General features: G+C 37.6%; 1 protein-coding gene across 1 annotated transcript in view; it reads left to right on the top strand.

The window, feature by feature from the left end:
* Positions 1–5,606: 5,606 nt before the first annotated feature.
* Positions 5,607–13,576, top strand: part of LOC143236181 (cryptochrome-1-like) — a 29,087-nt gene continuing 21,117 nt past the window's right edge. Inside the window, 4 exon segments of the mRNA XM_076474468.1 lie at positions 5,607–5,756; positions 6,769–6,905; positions 9,308–9,424; positions 9,426–9,546. Coding sequence (XP_076330583.1) covers positions 5,664–5,756; positions 6,769–6,905; positions 9,308–9,424; positions 9,426–9,546 — 468 coding nt within the window. The 5' untranslated portion in view covers positions 5,607–5,663.

Below are 13,576 nucleotides of genomic sequence, written 5' to 3'. Positions count from 1 at the left end.
CTATCTCTGCTGCTGCTGCTGGAATGGAATGGCTTCTGCTGCTGCTGCTGCTGCTGCTGCGGAATGGTTGGCTATCTGCTCTGCTGCTGCTGCTGCTGCTTGAATGGTTGCTGCTGCTGCTGCTGCTGCTGCTGCGGAATGGTTGGCTGCTGCTGCTGCTGCTGCTGCTGGCTGCTGCTGCTGCTGCTGCTGCTGCTGCTGCTGGAATGGTTGGCTGCTGCTGCTGCTGCTGCTGCAGAATGGTTGGCTATCTGCTGCTGCTGCTGCTGCTGCTGCTGCTGAATGGTTGGCTATCTGCTGCTGCTGCTGCTGCTGCAGGAATGGTTGGCTATCTGCTGCTGCTGCTGCTGCTGCAGGAATGGTTGGCTATCTGCTGCTGCTGCTGCTGCTGCTGCTGCTGCAGAATGGTTGGCTGTCTCTGCTGCTGCTGCTGCTACTGATGGTTGGTTGGCTGCTGCTGCTGCTGCTGCTGCTGCTGCTGCAGAATGGTTGGCTATCTGCTGCTGCTGCTGCTGCAGAATTACTGCTGCTGCTGGAATGGTTGGGCTGCTGCTGCTATCTTGTTGCTGCTGCTGCTGGAGATGGTTGGCTGCTGCTGCTGCTGCTGCTAGAATGGTTGGCTATCTGCTGCTGCTGCTGCTGCTGCTGCTGCTGCTGCTGCTGGAATGGTTGCTGCTGTTGCTGCTGCTGCTGCTGCAAGAATGGTTGGCTATCTGCTGCTGCTGCTGCTGCTGGAATGGTTGGCTTTCTGCTGCTCTGCTGCTGCTGCTGCTGCTGCTGGAATGGTTGGCTATCTGCTGCTGCTGCTGCTGCTGTTGCTGCTCTGCTTTGCTGCTGCTGCGTAGATGGTTGGCTATCTGCTGCTGCTGCTGCAGATGGTTGGCTAATGGTTGCTGCTGCTGCTGCTGGAATGGTTGCTGCTGCTGCTGCTGGAATGGTTGGCTGCTGCTGCAGAATGGTTGCTGCTGCTGCTGCTGCTGCTGCTGGCTGCTCGAATGCTTGGCTATCTGCAGCTGGTTGCTGCTGCTGCTGCAAGAGATGGTTGGCTATCTGCTGCTGCTGCTGCTGCTGCTGGTTGCTGCTGCTGCTGCTGCTGCTTGCTGGTTGCTATGCTGCTGCTGCTGCTGCTGGAATGGTTGGCTATCTGCTGCTGCTACTGCTGGCAGAATTTGCTATCTGCTGCTGCTGCTGCTGCTGCTGCAAGGAAATGGTTTTATCTGCTGCTGCTGCTGCTGCTGCTGCAGAATGGTTCTGCTATCTGCTGCTGCTGACTGCTGCTGCAGAATGGCTGTAGTGCTGCTGCTGCTATTTCTGCTGCTTACTGCTGCTGAAAGTGGTTGGCTATCTGCTACTGCTGGTAGTGAAATGCTGCGGAGATGGTTGGCTATTTCTGCTGCTACTGCTGTCACTAGTATGCTGTGAGAATGGTTAGCTGCTCTGCTGCTGCAAGTATGTAGAATGGCTGGCTTCTGCTAATAATGGTGCTGCTGCTGCAATATGGTTGAACTATTTCTGCTGCTGCTGCTGGTAACTGCTTGCAGAAATGCTAATGGCTATGAAGTATGCTGCTGCTGCTGACTGCTGAGTAATAACTATTTCTGTAGTAATGTCAAACTGCTATTGCTGTAGCTGTAGTGAATGGCTAAATAACTTTCTCTGCTACAATGGTAAATAACTTTATTTCTGTGAGTGAATAATGACTGAAAGAAACTAACTTTCTGTAGTGGTGGTGAAGTAAACTGCTGCTGCAATAATAGTGAAATATTTCTAGATAACAATATTATTTCTCTGCTAGTGCTAATGCTGCTTAATAATTTCTTATCTGCAGTGAAATGGTTGGCTATTTCTGTGCTGCTCAATGAAGAAAGTAACTATTTCTGTAATGCAGAAAATAACTATTTCTGTAATGTAATGAATGCAACTATTATCTCTGCTAATAGAATGGTTAACTATTTCTGTAGTAATGCTAATGAAGAAAATAACTATTTCTGCTGTGAGGAAAATAACTATTTCTGTAGTAGTAATGCTAATTCAGTGGTGGTGTTAGTAGTTCAGAAAGAACTTGTTTCAGTGGCAGTAGTAAAACTGGTGGTGGTTGGCAGGGAAAATAACTGTTTCAGTGGTTGTCAATGTAATACTGGTGGTGGTAGCTGTGATTTACTGGTAATAAAATATGGATGTAATATGTATGTGTATATTTTTATTATTTGTGATTAAAATGAGGATAATATGGGCGGGGTTTTCTTTCTTGATGTTGCAGAATGGTTGGCTTCTCTGCTACTGCTACTATTACTACTACTACAGAATGGTTGCTTCTCTGCTACTACTACTATTACTACTACTAGAGAAATAGTTACTTCTCTACTACTACTATTACTACTACTACTGGAATGGTTGCTTCTCTGCTACTACTACTGCTACTGAAATGGTTAGCTTCTCTGCTGCTACTGCTACTTACTACTGCTGCTGCTGCAGAATGGTTGGCTTCTCTACTGCTACTACTGCTACTGCAGAATGGTTGGCTTCTCTGCTGCTACTACTTTACTGCTGCTGCAGAATGGTTAGCTTCTCTGCTACTACTACTGCAGAAATGGTTCTGCTTCTGCTGCTGCTGCTACAGAATGGTTGGCTATCTGCTGCTGCTGCTGCTGCTGCAGAATGGTTGGCTGCTCTGCTGCTGCTGCTGCTGCTGCTGGAATGGTTGGCTATCTGCTGCTGCTGCTACTGCTGCTGCTGCTGCAGAATGGTTGGCTGCTCTGCTGCTGCCTGCTGCTGCTGCTGCGAATGGTTGGCTGCTGCTGCTGCTGCTGCTGCGGAATGGTTGGCTATGCTGCTGCTGCTGGAATGGTTGGCTATCTGCTGCTGCTGCTGCTGCTGCTGCTGCTGCAGGAATGGTTGGCTTCTCTGCTGCTGCTGTGCTGCTGCTGCTGCTAGGGAATGGTTGGGCTCTGCTGCTACTGCTGCTGCTGCTGCGGAATGGTTGGCTATCTGCTCTGCTGCTGCTGCTGCTGCTGCTGCTGCTGCTGCTGCTGGAATGGTTGGCTATCTGCTGCTGCTGCTACTGCTGGAATGGTTGGCTCTCTGCTGCTGCTGCTGCTGCAGAATGGTTGGCTATCTGCTGCTGCTGCTGCTGCTGCAGGAATGTTTGGCTATCTGCTGCTGCTGCTGCTGCTGCTGGAATGGTTGGCTATCTGCTGCTGCTGCTGCTGCATGAATGGTTGGCTATCTGCTGTTGCTGCTGCTGCTGCTGCAATGGTTAGCTGCTCTGCTGCTGCTGCTGCTGGGAATGGTTGGCTCTGCTGCTGCTGCTGCTGCTGCAGAATGGTTAGCTGCTGCTGCTGCTGGAATGGTTGGCTGCTCTGCTATTGCTGCTGCTGCTGCTGCTGTTGCATGAATGGTTGGCTATCTGCTGTTGCTGCTGCTGCTGCTGCTGGAATGGTTGGCTATCTGCTGCTGCTGCTGCTGGATGGTTGGTTGGCTGCTGCTGCTGCTGGAATGGTTGGCTGCTCTGCTATTGCTGCTACTGCTACTGCTGCTGCTGGAATGGTTGGCTGCTCTGCTGCTGCTGCTGCTGCTGCTGCTGCTGCTGGAATGGTTGCTCTGCTGCTCTGCTGCTGCTACTGCTGCTGCTGCTGCTGCTGCTGCTGCAGAATGGTTGCTGCATCTGCTGCTGCTACTGCTGCTGCTGCTGCTACTGCTGGAATGGTTGGCTATCTGCTGCTGCTGCTGCTGCATGGTTGGAATGGTTGCTCTCTGCTGCTGCTACTGCAGAATGGTTTGCTGCTGCTGCTGCTGCAGAATGGTTGCTTATCTGCTGCTGCTGCTGGAATGGTTGCTGCTGCTGCTGCTGCTGCAGGCTGCTGCTGCTGCTGCAGATGGTTGGCTATCTGCTGCTGGTTGCATCTGCTGCTGCTGCTGCTGCTGGAATGGTTGGCTGCTCTGCCTGCTGCTGCAGGAATGGTTGGCTGCTCTGCTGCTGCTGCTTGCTGCTGCTGCTGCAGGAATGGTTGGCTATCTGCTGCTGCTGCTGCTGGAATGGTTGGCTGCTCTGCTGCTGCTGCTTTTGCTGCTGCTGCTGCAGAATGGTTGGCTGCTGCTGCTGCTGCTGCTGCAGAATGGTTGGCTGCTCTGCTGCTGCTGCTACTGCTGCTGCTGCTGCAGGAATGGTTGGCTATCTCTGCTGCTGCTGCTGCTGCTGCTGCTGCTGGAATGGTTGGCTCTGCTGCTGCTGCTGCTGCTGCTGCTGCTGCAGAATGGTTGGCTGCTCTGCTGCTGCTGCTACTACTACTGCTACTGCAGAAATGGTTGGCTTCTGCTGCTACTACTGCTACTACTACTACAGAAATAGTTTGCTTCTCTGCTACTACTACTGCTACACAGAAATGGTTGGCTTCTCTACTACTACTACTACAGAAATAGTTGGCTCTCTACCACTCACTACTACTACTACTACAGAAAATGGTTAGCTTCTCTACTACTACTACAGAAATAGTTACTTCTCTACTACTCTACTACTACTACTACTACAGAAATAGTTACTTCTCTACTACTACTACTACTACTACAGAAATAGTTACTTCTACTACTACTACTACAGAAATAGTTACTTCTCTACTACTACTACTACAGAAATAGTTACTTCTCTACTACTACTACAGAAATAGTTACTCTCTACTACTACTACTACTACAGAAATAGTTACTCTACTACTACTACTACTACTACTACTACAGAAATAGTTACTTCTCTACCAAACATGCTCGCCCTCCAGCCGTGGGGGCGTTATATTGTGACGGTCAATCCCACTATTCGTTGGTAAAAGGGTAGCCCAAGAGTTGGCGGTGGGTGGTGATGACTAGCTGCCTCCCCTTTAGTCTTACACTGCTGAATTAGAGACGGCTAGCGCAGATAGTTCTCGAGTAGCTTTGCGCGAAATTAAAACAAAACAAAACATAATAAATCGTATTAATGCAGAGAATGTGATGTTGTATAACAAAATTATTTGTGTACATGTGAATTACTTTTAACAAGTAAACTTAATAAATATCATTATAACTTAGCAAATATCATTATATTTAAAATGACAAAAATATTGGTGTAGAAAATATTTATTAACCAATAATGTGAAATGTCTTTTGAGGGTCCAGAAAATTCACATTTAACACTTTGTATGCCACTGCTTTAATGGCCTGGCATGGCCAGGTGATTAAGTCACGCGACTCGTAACCCGAGGGCCCCAAACATGCTCGCCTTTTTATCTGAAGGGGCGTTTAATGTGACGGTCAATCCCACTATTCGTTGGTAAAAGAGTAGCCCAAGAGTTGGCGGTGGGTGGTGATGACTAGCTGCCTTCCCTCTAGTCTTACACTGCTAAATTAGGGACGGCTAGCACAGATAGCCCTCGAGTAGCTTTGTGCGAAATTCCAAAAAACAAACAAACAAGTTTATTGAAATATGCTCTGCATAATACATCAGCTTTGACCAAATTACTTAGACATTATTTTAAACAGTTAAAAATCATTGTCCTTTTCAATAGGCAGATCTCAATGGCTAGGTTGACAAAGGATTTGTTCTTCCTTGAGTTAACCTTTATTTACAGGAACGTATTAGACAGGAATTAACGTATTTTCATAAGAAATCATATTTTTCAGAGGAGTAAGACCATGGATACCAATAGTCAGTCAAGAAAACTTATTCATTGGTTTAGACATGAATTAAGACTTCACGATATGCCTTCCTTGTTGTCAGACCTAGAAGTGTGTATACTTAAGTTTTATGTTGATTAGCTATATATATATAGCTAACGTTTTTGGTTTATTTGTAAAAGGTGCATAAAAACACAATTTAGAGTAGTTTTCAACTGAGGAGCCATAAATGTTATTGGACACTCGTTATCTGATGGGTAAATCAGGATTTTAGGCCAGACAAAGATAGCATCTACTCGAGTTTAAACTTTGAATAGTACCGACTCTTAAGTGATGATAAACTCATCTGTGGCACACTATGTGATTTTGGATCGATATTAGCTTCTGATCAAAGCAAGCTATTTACTTAGAAAAAATGCTAAAAATTAACCTGGTAATGGTGCAGCTAATTAAATATACTTCTGTTCAAAAATTAGATGCAATATTTCATCATTTGGTATTCTTGCTGTTAATAACGATTTTAGCTTTGATCTCAACATTTGCACTCGGTTTACTGGTGCAACACTAAGTCCTATTAAGTTCTTATGATTTGAAAACTTCTCAGTAGTCTGTAAGTTATCTGGGAGTTTAAAAAGTCAGAGAAATGTTTGGACCTCCTTTCTGTCTGAAAGATTACATATAAGTTGGAGAAATATTTTGAAAAGATATTATCAAACACTGTTCATTATAAATAGGATTCTAGAAAATGGAAACGTGTTTAAATCCACAAAACACTGCTGCTGTTCTGTATTTTTGCAAGTGTTTTTATTGTTTGCAAATTACATTTTATCAAAATTATTTTTAAATCATAGAACCTTCTCCATCACCATCTTATGTTTTTAAATTGTGAAAAACATTGAAATTGTAAATGACTCTCAAAATAGTATGCCTTTAATAATGTATAAAATCTATAACCAATTTCTTGTATTTAACTAATTTTTGTATTGTAATTATCATTAATATGATACAAGCTAATAGTGCATATGAATTTAAGTCTTGCATATCCAACATACTTTCATGCACATATAGTCTTATGAGATTATAAGTTTTTTAACATATTTAAAGTACCATAACTGTTTCTCAGGACTGTTCCACCCTGTATCCCATATTTATTTTTGATGGAGAAACAGCAGGCACCAGACTTGTGGGATACAATTGTCTGATGTACTTGCTTGAAGCACGACAAGACCTGAATGATCAGTTTCAGAAACTTGGAGGATGGTTAGTGCTTAAATATTGATACAAAATACTCATTATTGTGTAAGCTTATAAAATATCTTGAATTAATGATTTGTCAAGTATGAACTTTGGAGTTGGCTGTTATAATTTTACAAACAAAAGCCATCTTCTCAAAAAATAATGTTTAATTGCAGGTGAATGTGTAAAAAGGTAAATGTAATATTTGAATTGAAAAATTATTAATATGAGATATATGTTATGAAGCTTTTTAACTAAATCACACCATTAATTTTGGGCTTTATGTGATTGAATAGTGTTTACATTTACATATTTGGGGTGTTAACTAGTAAAGTCAAGAAACAGGGAGAACTAAACTTTCCAAATAGTTATCATGAATTTGGTTTTCATATCTTTCTTTCTTTTTTCTTTAGTTTTCTCTTCTGTCATTTTTATATTATTATTTTTTATTTATAATTCCCTAAAGTGTCTGAAGCCAGTTTGTATTTTTAATTTTCATTATTTGTTCTGAGCAAGGTGACTCAGCTTTCTTATGTTTTCTCCAACTGCCTCCAGTAGGTCCCTTTGTTCAGGTAGATAATAGTTTATGTATTTCTGATGATATGTTGTGGATATTTCTAAGAACTTAACCATGGAATAGTGTTATTTGATTTGTGCTTCATAGCAGTTTGAACTACATTAAGATCACCATTTGTTTTACTAATTATTCATATTACATTTCTAGATCAAGGGTCTTGATCCAAGTTTATATGAAACTTAACAAAAAATAATGCACATGTGCCTTTAAAGAGGTTAAATTAATTTATTGAAACAAGTACAAACAATTCATAATTTTTTTAAAAACTGTAAATAGCCACAGTCTACATACAACTAGAAACCAAATGACCCCTCTAATGTTTCTACTTAAAAGTTAGGGCCTTAAATTCAATTTTTTTTTTAAATTATTCACTTGGCACAGTCATGAAAGTATGTAGATACCATGTGCAATATGCAATTTTTGAGTGGCAACAAAAATTTACTCCCTTTCCCCAGAAGAAAATTGTTCATTTATTTCCAAGGTTTTCCTCTTTGAGTACGTGAATGTTTACAACAAATGCCTGATTTTCTTTTTTTTTTCAGGGACTTCCTACATTGAGCAATATATCTCATTGTTTTGCTCATTGTTCACTCCTCTTTATACTAACTAGAAGCAAAAATCTTGTTTCTATCTAGTATAAGATGATTACCATAAGGAAAGAACTGCATAAAAATGTGAACATAATTTTACACAACAGTAAGTTTAGAACACCTTTGACAAGAATGATTATTCTTCTCCAACTCTGTTATAACAACATCGCTGTGAAACTCCCTTCAGATATTTCCCATTACAGCTAAACTAACAATCTAACTTTACATTTTATTACATCTTAAGAAATCACCCTTATGGCTTAACTGCCAGTCACTTAGTCTAGATTTGTCTAATTATCTCCCTCTCAGCTTGCTTTTTAGCTTCCTCTCTGTATCTGCACATATTTATGACACATGAAAGAAAAATCTAGAAATATCTAGCGTTTTGGTGACAAGAATATCACAAAAATAGAATAACTCAGTAGCTTCAAGCAAGATGACATCAACGACATTACAAACACCTACTATGACAATTAAACTGCATACACCCCATACAGCTCGAAATGGGTTACATAACAAAACTTGTCACAACTATTGCTTTTAAAATGATTATTCTTTAACATTTTTGTTTTGAAAATTAAATAATTGGTAAATACAAAATCCCTAAATAAACTAAATAATAACTCTTACACTAAACAGTCTTGTATAATGAACCTGTAGTTATATAGTAAGTGAATAACCACAAACTAAAGGATTTTGGTAATCGTCAACATTTTTTTTTATGAAACTGAAACTACTGTAAATAAATATAGCAGGTATTACATGGAACACAAATGCATATTAAGTCAGTTTACTTTTTTTTAAGCCTATTTGTCTTAGTTATTACTTCTATCATAAAATTCCAAAACAAGTTAATTAAGGTAAGTCAAAAATACAATAAATCAATTTTGTGAAAAATCCAAAAAAATAGATTTATTTATAACAAAAGAACAAGTAAAATTTGCATCATTAATCAATTGGTTTCATTGTATCGGATTTATTTCATTTTCAACTTATTTATTTATTAGACACAAAATACTTTAGTGACTGGAAAAAGTAGACAGAATTAATACATCATTTTTTTTGTCACTAATGTTGTGTAATTATTAGAAGTGTCACTAAACAGTTGTATCAACAAAGGAAATACTCCAGCAATGCTTAGCAGTAATTATATTTATTAACAGTTTAACAATGATAATATCCTTCATTTTGTACATGCCATAGACCAAATTATCTGAAACTGTTTAGCTAAGTTTCACGTTTTTTACTTTTGTGTGTAGTTTATTTGTCTTCTATGGGGACCCAGTAGGTGTGTTTTGTGACTTGATCTCTCATTGGAAGGTTACTCATGTTTCATTTGAGCAAGATCCAGAACCCATCTGGAAGAAAAGGGATGAATCTTTGTGAGTCTTCTGGTGTGACTGTTATTGAGAAAGTTTCTCACACTCTCTGGAACCCTACAGATATAATTAAAATGAATGGTGGCTCACCTCCACTAACCTACAACATTTTTTGTCATGTGAGTTGGGTTTATCCTATGAGTATTTCTTCTCTCACTTCCTTTTTTATTTTTATCACAGTAATAATTGATTAATCCAGGAAGAAAAACATTTACATGGTTGATTAGCAAGAAAACTTAGATTCTTTTGAATGAAATAAAATAGTGGTTTTTAGGAAAACTTTGTAATTATTGTTAATTGACTGAAGGTTTCTATTTCCTGGAGAAACCAGTGCATTCACTAAAGTATGATACAGTCAAATATCAGTATACTTTGAAAATCTCAGGGATTTGGGGCATTTAATGAAGATACATCAGGGACCTTAACCTTAGTTTTTTTATAAAAGGTGTTCGGAAAGTCACTGTGCAGTTTTATAATCACATACATATATAAGTGCACAGTGACTTTCCGAACACCCTGTATATTGTAGCATCTTTTCAAGGTAGCACATCAGAGATCTTAACTTTAGTTTTTGATCTATTGTAGCATCTTTTCAAGGTAGCACATCAGAGGCCTTAACTTTAGTTTTGATCTATTATAGTATCTCTTTGTAAGAATTGAAAAATTTTTCAAACAGTTACTGTTAATAATAAATGTGTAAAACATTTTTAAAAGGATCATCTATGTCACTGTAACATTAATTAAATTTTAATTTTTAGTTTAATAACTGTATCAATCATATATGGTAAATAGATACTTTATTATTCTTGTTTATTAAAAATTTTTTCTTAATATGCTAAGAAGCTGCAGCATGTATACAAGCTTTGGTTATATTATTTCCAGATGGGCAAGTGCTAACCATTGGTTAACATAGCAGACTGGAGTTAAGGGCCTCTGGTATGTGTTCCTTTATCTTAACAACTAAAAACATTTTAAAGGCATGGGTATGCCATAAGAATAATGATCAGGTTTCACTCTCACATTTGATAACAGTAGCCCAAGAGTTGGCAAGTGAATGGCATTGACTAGCTAACTTTCTTTAAGTTTATTTTTTCAAAATTAGGGGCAGATAGCCTACCTGTGGCTTTTCAGATTAGACTAAAGAAATCAACTTAGTACCAGATAATAACCATCTAGTATGTCTATTTGTGGTTATAAATATTATCAAGAAAACATGATAAGCCTATTTTTAGATTATTTCAGATTTGTGTTAAAAAATAGTGTAAACAAGATGTCTGATACAAATTATTATAATTTCTTTTTTAAGGAGGGTAACAACCTTTTTGAAAGTTATTTCTTACTGAGAAAAATATTGAAAAGCCATCACAGACTTGAACATGTAGAAGCTAGCATCAGTAATTGTCTTAATGTAGAAAGTGTGGAAAGACTGCAAACTCCTTTGCTCTTATTTTATCAAAAAATAATTTCTATTCTCTCTTTATCTTTATGCCAAGTTATTGTAACACACATTTCAAGTTGGTTGTGATAATAAGTTTTATCTTCTGGCTAACATGAGGCTTAAACTTGTAAGTTAAACCTACCATGTTATCTGTCAAGATAATTATCTTGTAGTCAGCAGAAACAGCATAGCCAATGACTCAAAATACTTTAACTGTTTAATTTACTTTTATGTTGATGCATTAGATGACTTACTAAACCTAACAGCAAAGACAGCTTACTATGCTATGAATTAATAACTAGACACACCCAGTTGTCTGGTCGGATCATTTAACCTGCTGTCAGTTATTGTTGAAAATTCAGATAATTTGTGATACTGTCATTTGACACAACTTATCGTGTTGTCAGTTAAGATGGATGTTGTTTTTCATTATTGAAATTTCAGTTGACTTTCCACGTTAAATATGATATTTACTCAAGAAAGTTAAACAACGTATTCTACTATCAGTTTAGGTGACTTGCTCTGAAGTCAGTAAGGATGGTTTCTGTTTCATTTGTTTTTTGAATTCAGGATTTTAAGGGTTTCCTGTATACAGTTCTTATGACATCTTATATCAGTAAAGGTTTATTGTGATAAGCATTTAAGAATACTTATACGTACATCTATAATATATTGTGGCTCTTGTTAACTAATTTTGACCTTCTAAACATACTGCAGAGAAAAATTAATTAAGTAATTAGTAAAGATATGTCAATACATGTTCAGGTTTTATCAGTATTTAATGAAATAATTTTTATTTACAAAGTGTTGTACTACTTGAGCTGTTGTAAAAAAATGTACCAGAACAACAAAGTAAGAGACTTCCCTTGAACTTGTATCTAGAAATTTCAAACCTTGAAAACTAGTAATTGCTAAGAATACAAAATACTTTAAAGCAGGTAGAAGCTTTTGCTTGATGCTAACTTGAAGGACAGGAATCTTTAAGTATTGTCAAAATATGAATAAGTTTGGTAATATGTAATAAAAGATAAAAACCATCAAATTTTTGTTTGCATTTATTTATTAGGTCTTAGAAAATTGATTGTGTGACAGATATAAACAGCAAAAAATAGTAAGACAAGAAACATAAGTATTAAGTGAATCTAAACTAAGATTGTAGACTACTTGGCACATGTAATAATAATATAAATAATTTCTCATTGCTGGTTATACACAGGCACTCACTCTTTATCAGTCTGTAACTTAAATGAAATTAAAACTCCATACTGAATTTCTCTATTTTATTCAACAATATTTTAAATATCCACAAAATTGAGAATTTATAATAGGGAAAAAATTTTCATTGCCCAACATATAATTTTTTCCAACCAAAGCTACACATTGCTACACAATGTATTTATTTTTGTATTATTTTAAATGTTGTGAATTTTAGGTTTAGGACTACAGAAAATTCAGAGCAAGTGTTTGGGTATACCATTTCTTTATTACTGGAAACTGTTAACGCACAGTAATATAAGCTTTAATGGAGTATGAAGTTTTTTTAAGACATGCATAACGTTTATATCACTTCAGTTAATTTACTTGAAGTAGGTTATTTTCTGTGTTATAAATGTATTTATATTTTCTGCTTTTAGTTTAAGTTATTGAAAAACAGTCTCTTTTGATAATTTTAACTGAATATGTCATTGCTGTATAAGGAAATTAGGAATAATTACATTTTGATTCCAAATTTTGAAAAAGCATAATTTGAAGGGATGAAGCAAGAAGTATCTGTTGTGAATTGGGCAGATGAGTTATATGGAGACACTGAGTAATTTGGAAATTTTTTAAATAGAACTTTTTCAATATTCTCAATAAATATATTCCTTACAGGAAGAATAGGGTATCTGCAAGTAAAAAACCAGATTGACTCACAAAGGGTACAAGAGATAAATTTAAAGAAAACCATAAAAAAATTAAGAAATTTAAATTAACTGGTTTTATAGAAGATCAGGAAAGTTGATAAAACAGGAAACTAGGACATCCAAAATGATGTATCAGAAAAGGTTGGCTGAAAACACAAACATTAACAGTAATAATTTCTTTAAGTGCATTAGGGGTAAATAAAATGTTAGGATGGACCCTTAAAGGATGTTAAAAGAAGGCTTGTATTTGAAGATTATCAAATGACAAGACAATTGCATATATCCTGAGCTTGTTAAAATTGGGAAGCTTAAATAGTGATAAGACTCCTGGGCCAGATAGTATTTCCACAATGGTTTTAAAGAAGTTGAAGTATTGGATATTTGTGCCACTTGCCACAATTGAACAGTGGACAAGTACAAACAGATTGGAAATTAGCTATAGAGATAAGAGAAGTTGTCCGAATAATTATAGACCCCTAAGTCTGACATCAATTGTGAGAAATTTTTGAAAACTTAATAAAAGATACTTTGCGAAGTCATTTAACAAAGTCTAGAATTTTATTGAATAGTCAACATGATTTCACCAAGAGTAAATCTTGTCTTACAAATCCTTTGACATTCTTTTAAAATATTACTGCATATCTAAACGGGGGTAAGGCTGTAGCTATTGTGTATCCAGGTTTTAGAAAGCAATTGACTGAGTTCCACATAAAAGGCTTTTAAAAGAAGGGACAACTTAATTAATTTCATAAACAATTGGCTTGATGGAAGAAAGCAGTGCTGGATGTGAGGAGAATTCTGCTGATT

The sequence above is a fragment of the Tachypleus tridentatus genome, chromosome 13, assembly GCF_004210375.1.
Source record: "Tachypleus tridentatus isolate NWPU-2018 chromosome 13, ASM421037v1, whole genome shotgun sequence".
NCBI classification, from domain to species: Eukaryota; Metazoa; Arthropoda; class Merostomata; order Xiphosura; family Limulidae; genus Tachypleus; species Tachypleus tridentatus.
The sequence above is the reverse complement of the archived record's forward strand: the minus strand, read 5'-3'. Positions and strand labels throughout refer to the sequence as shown.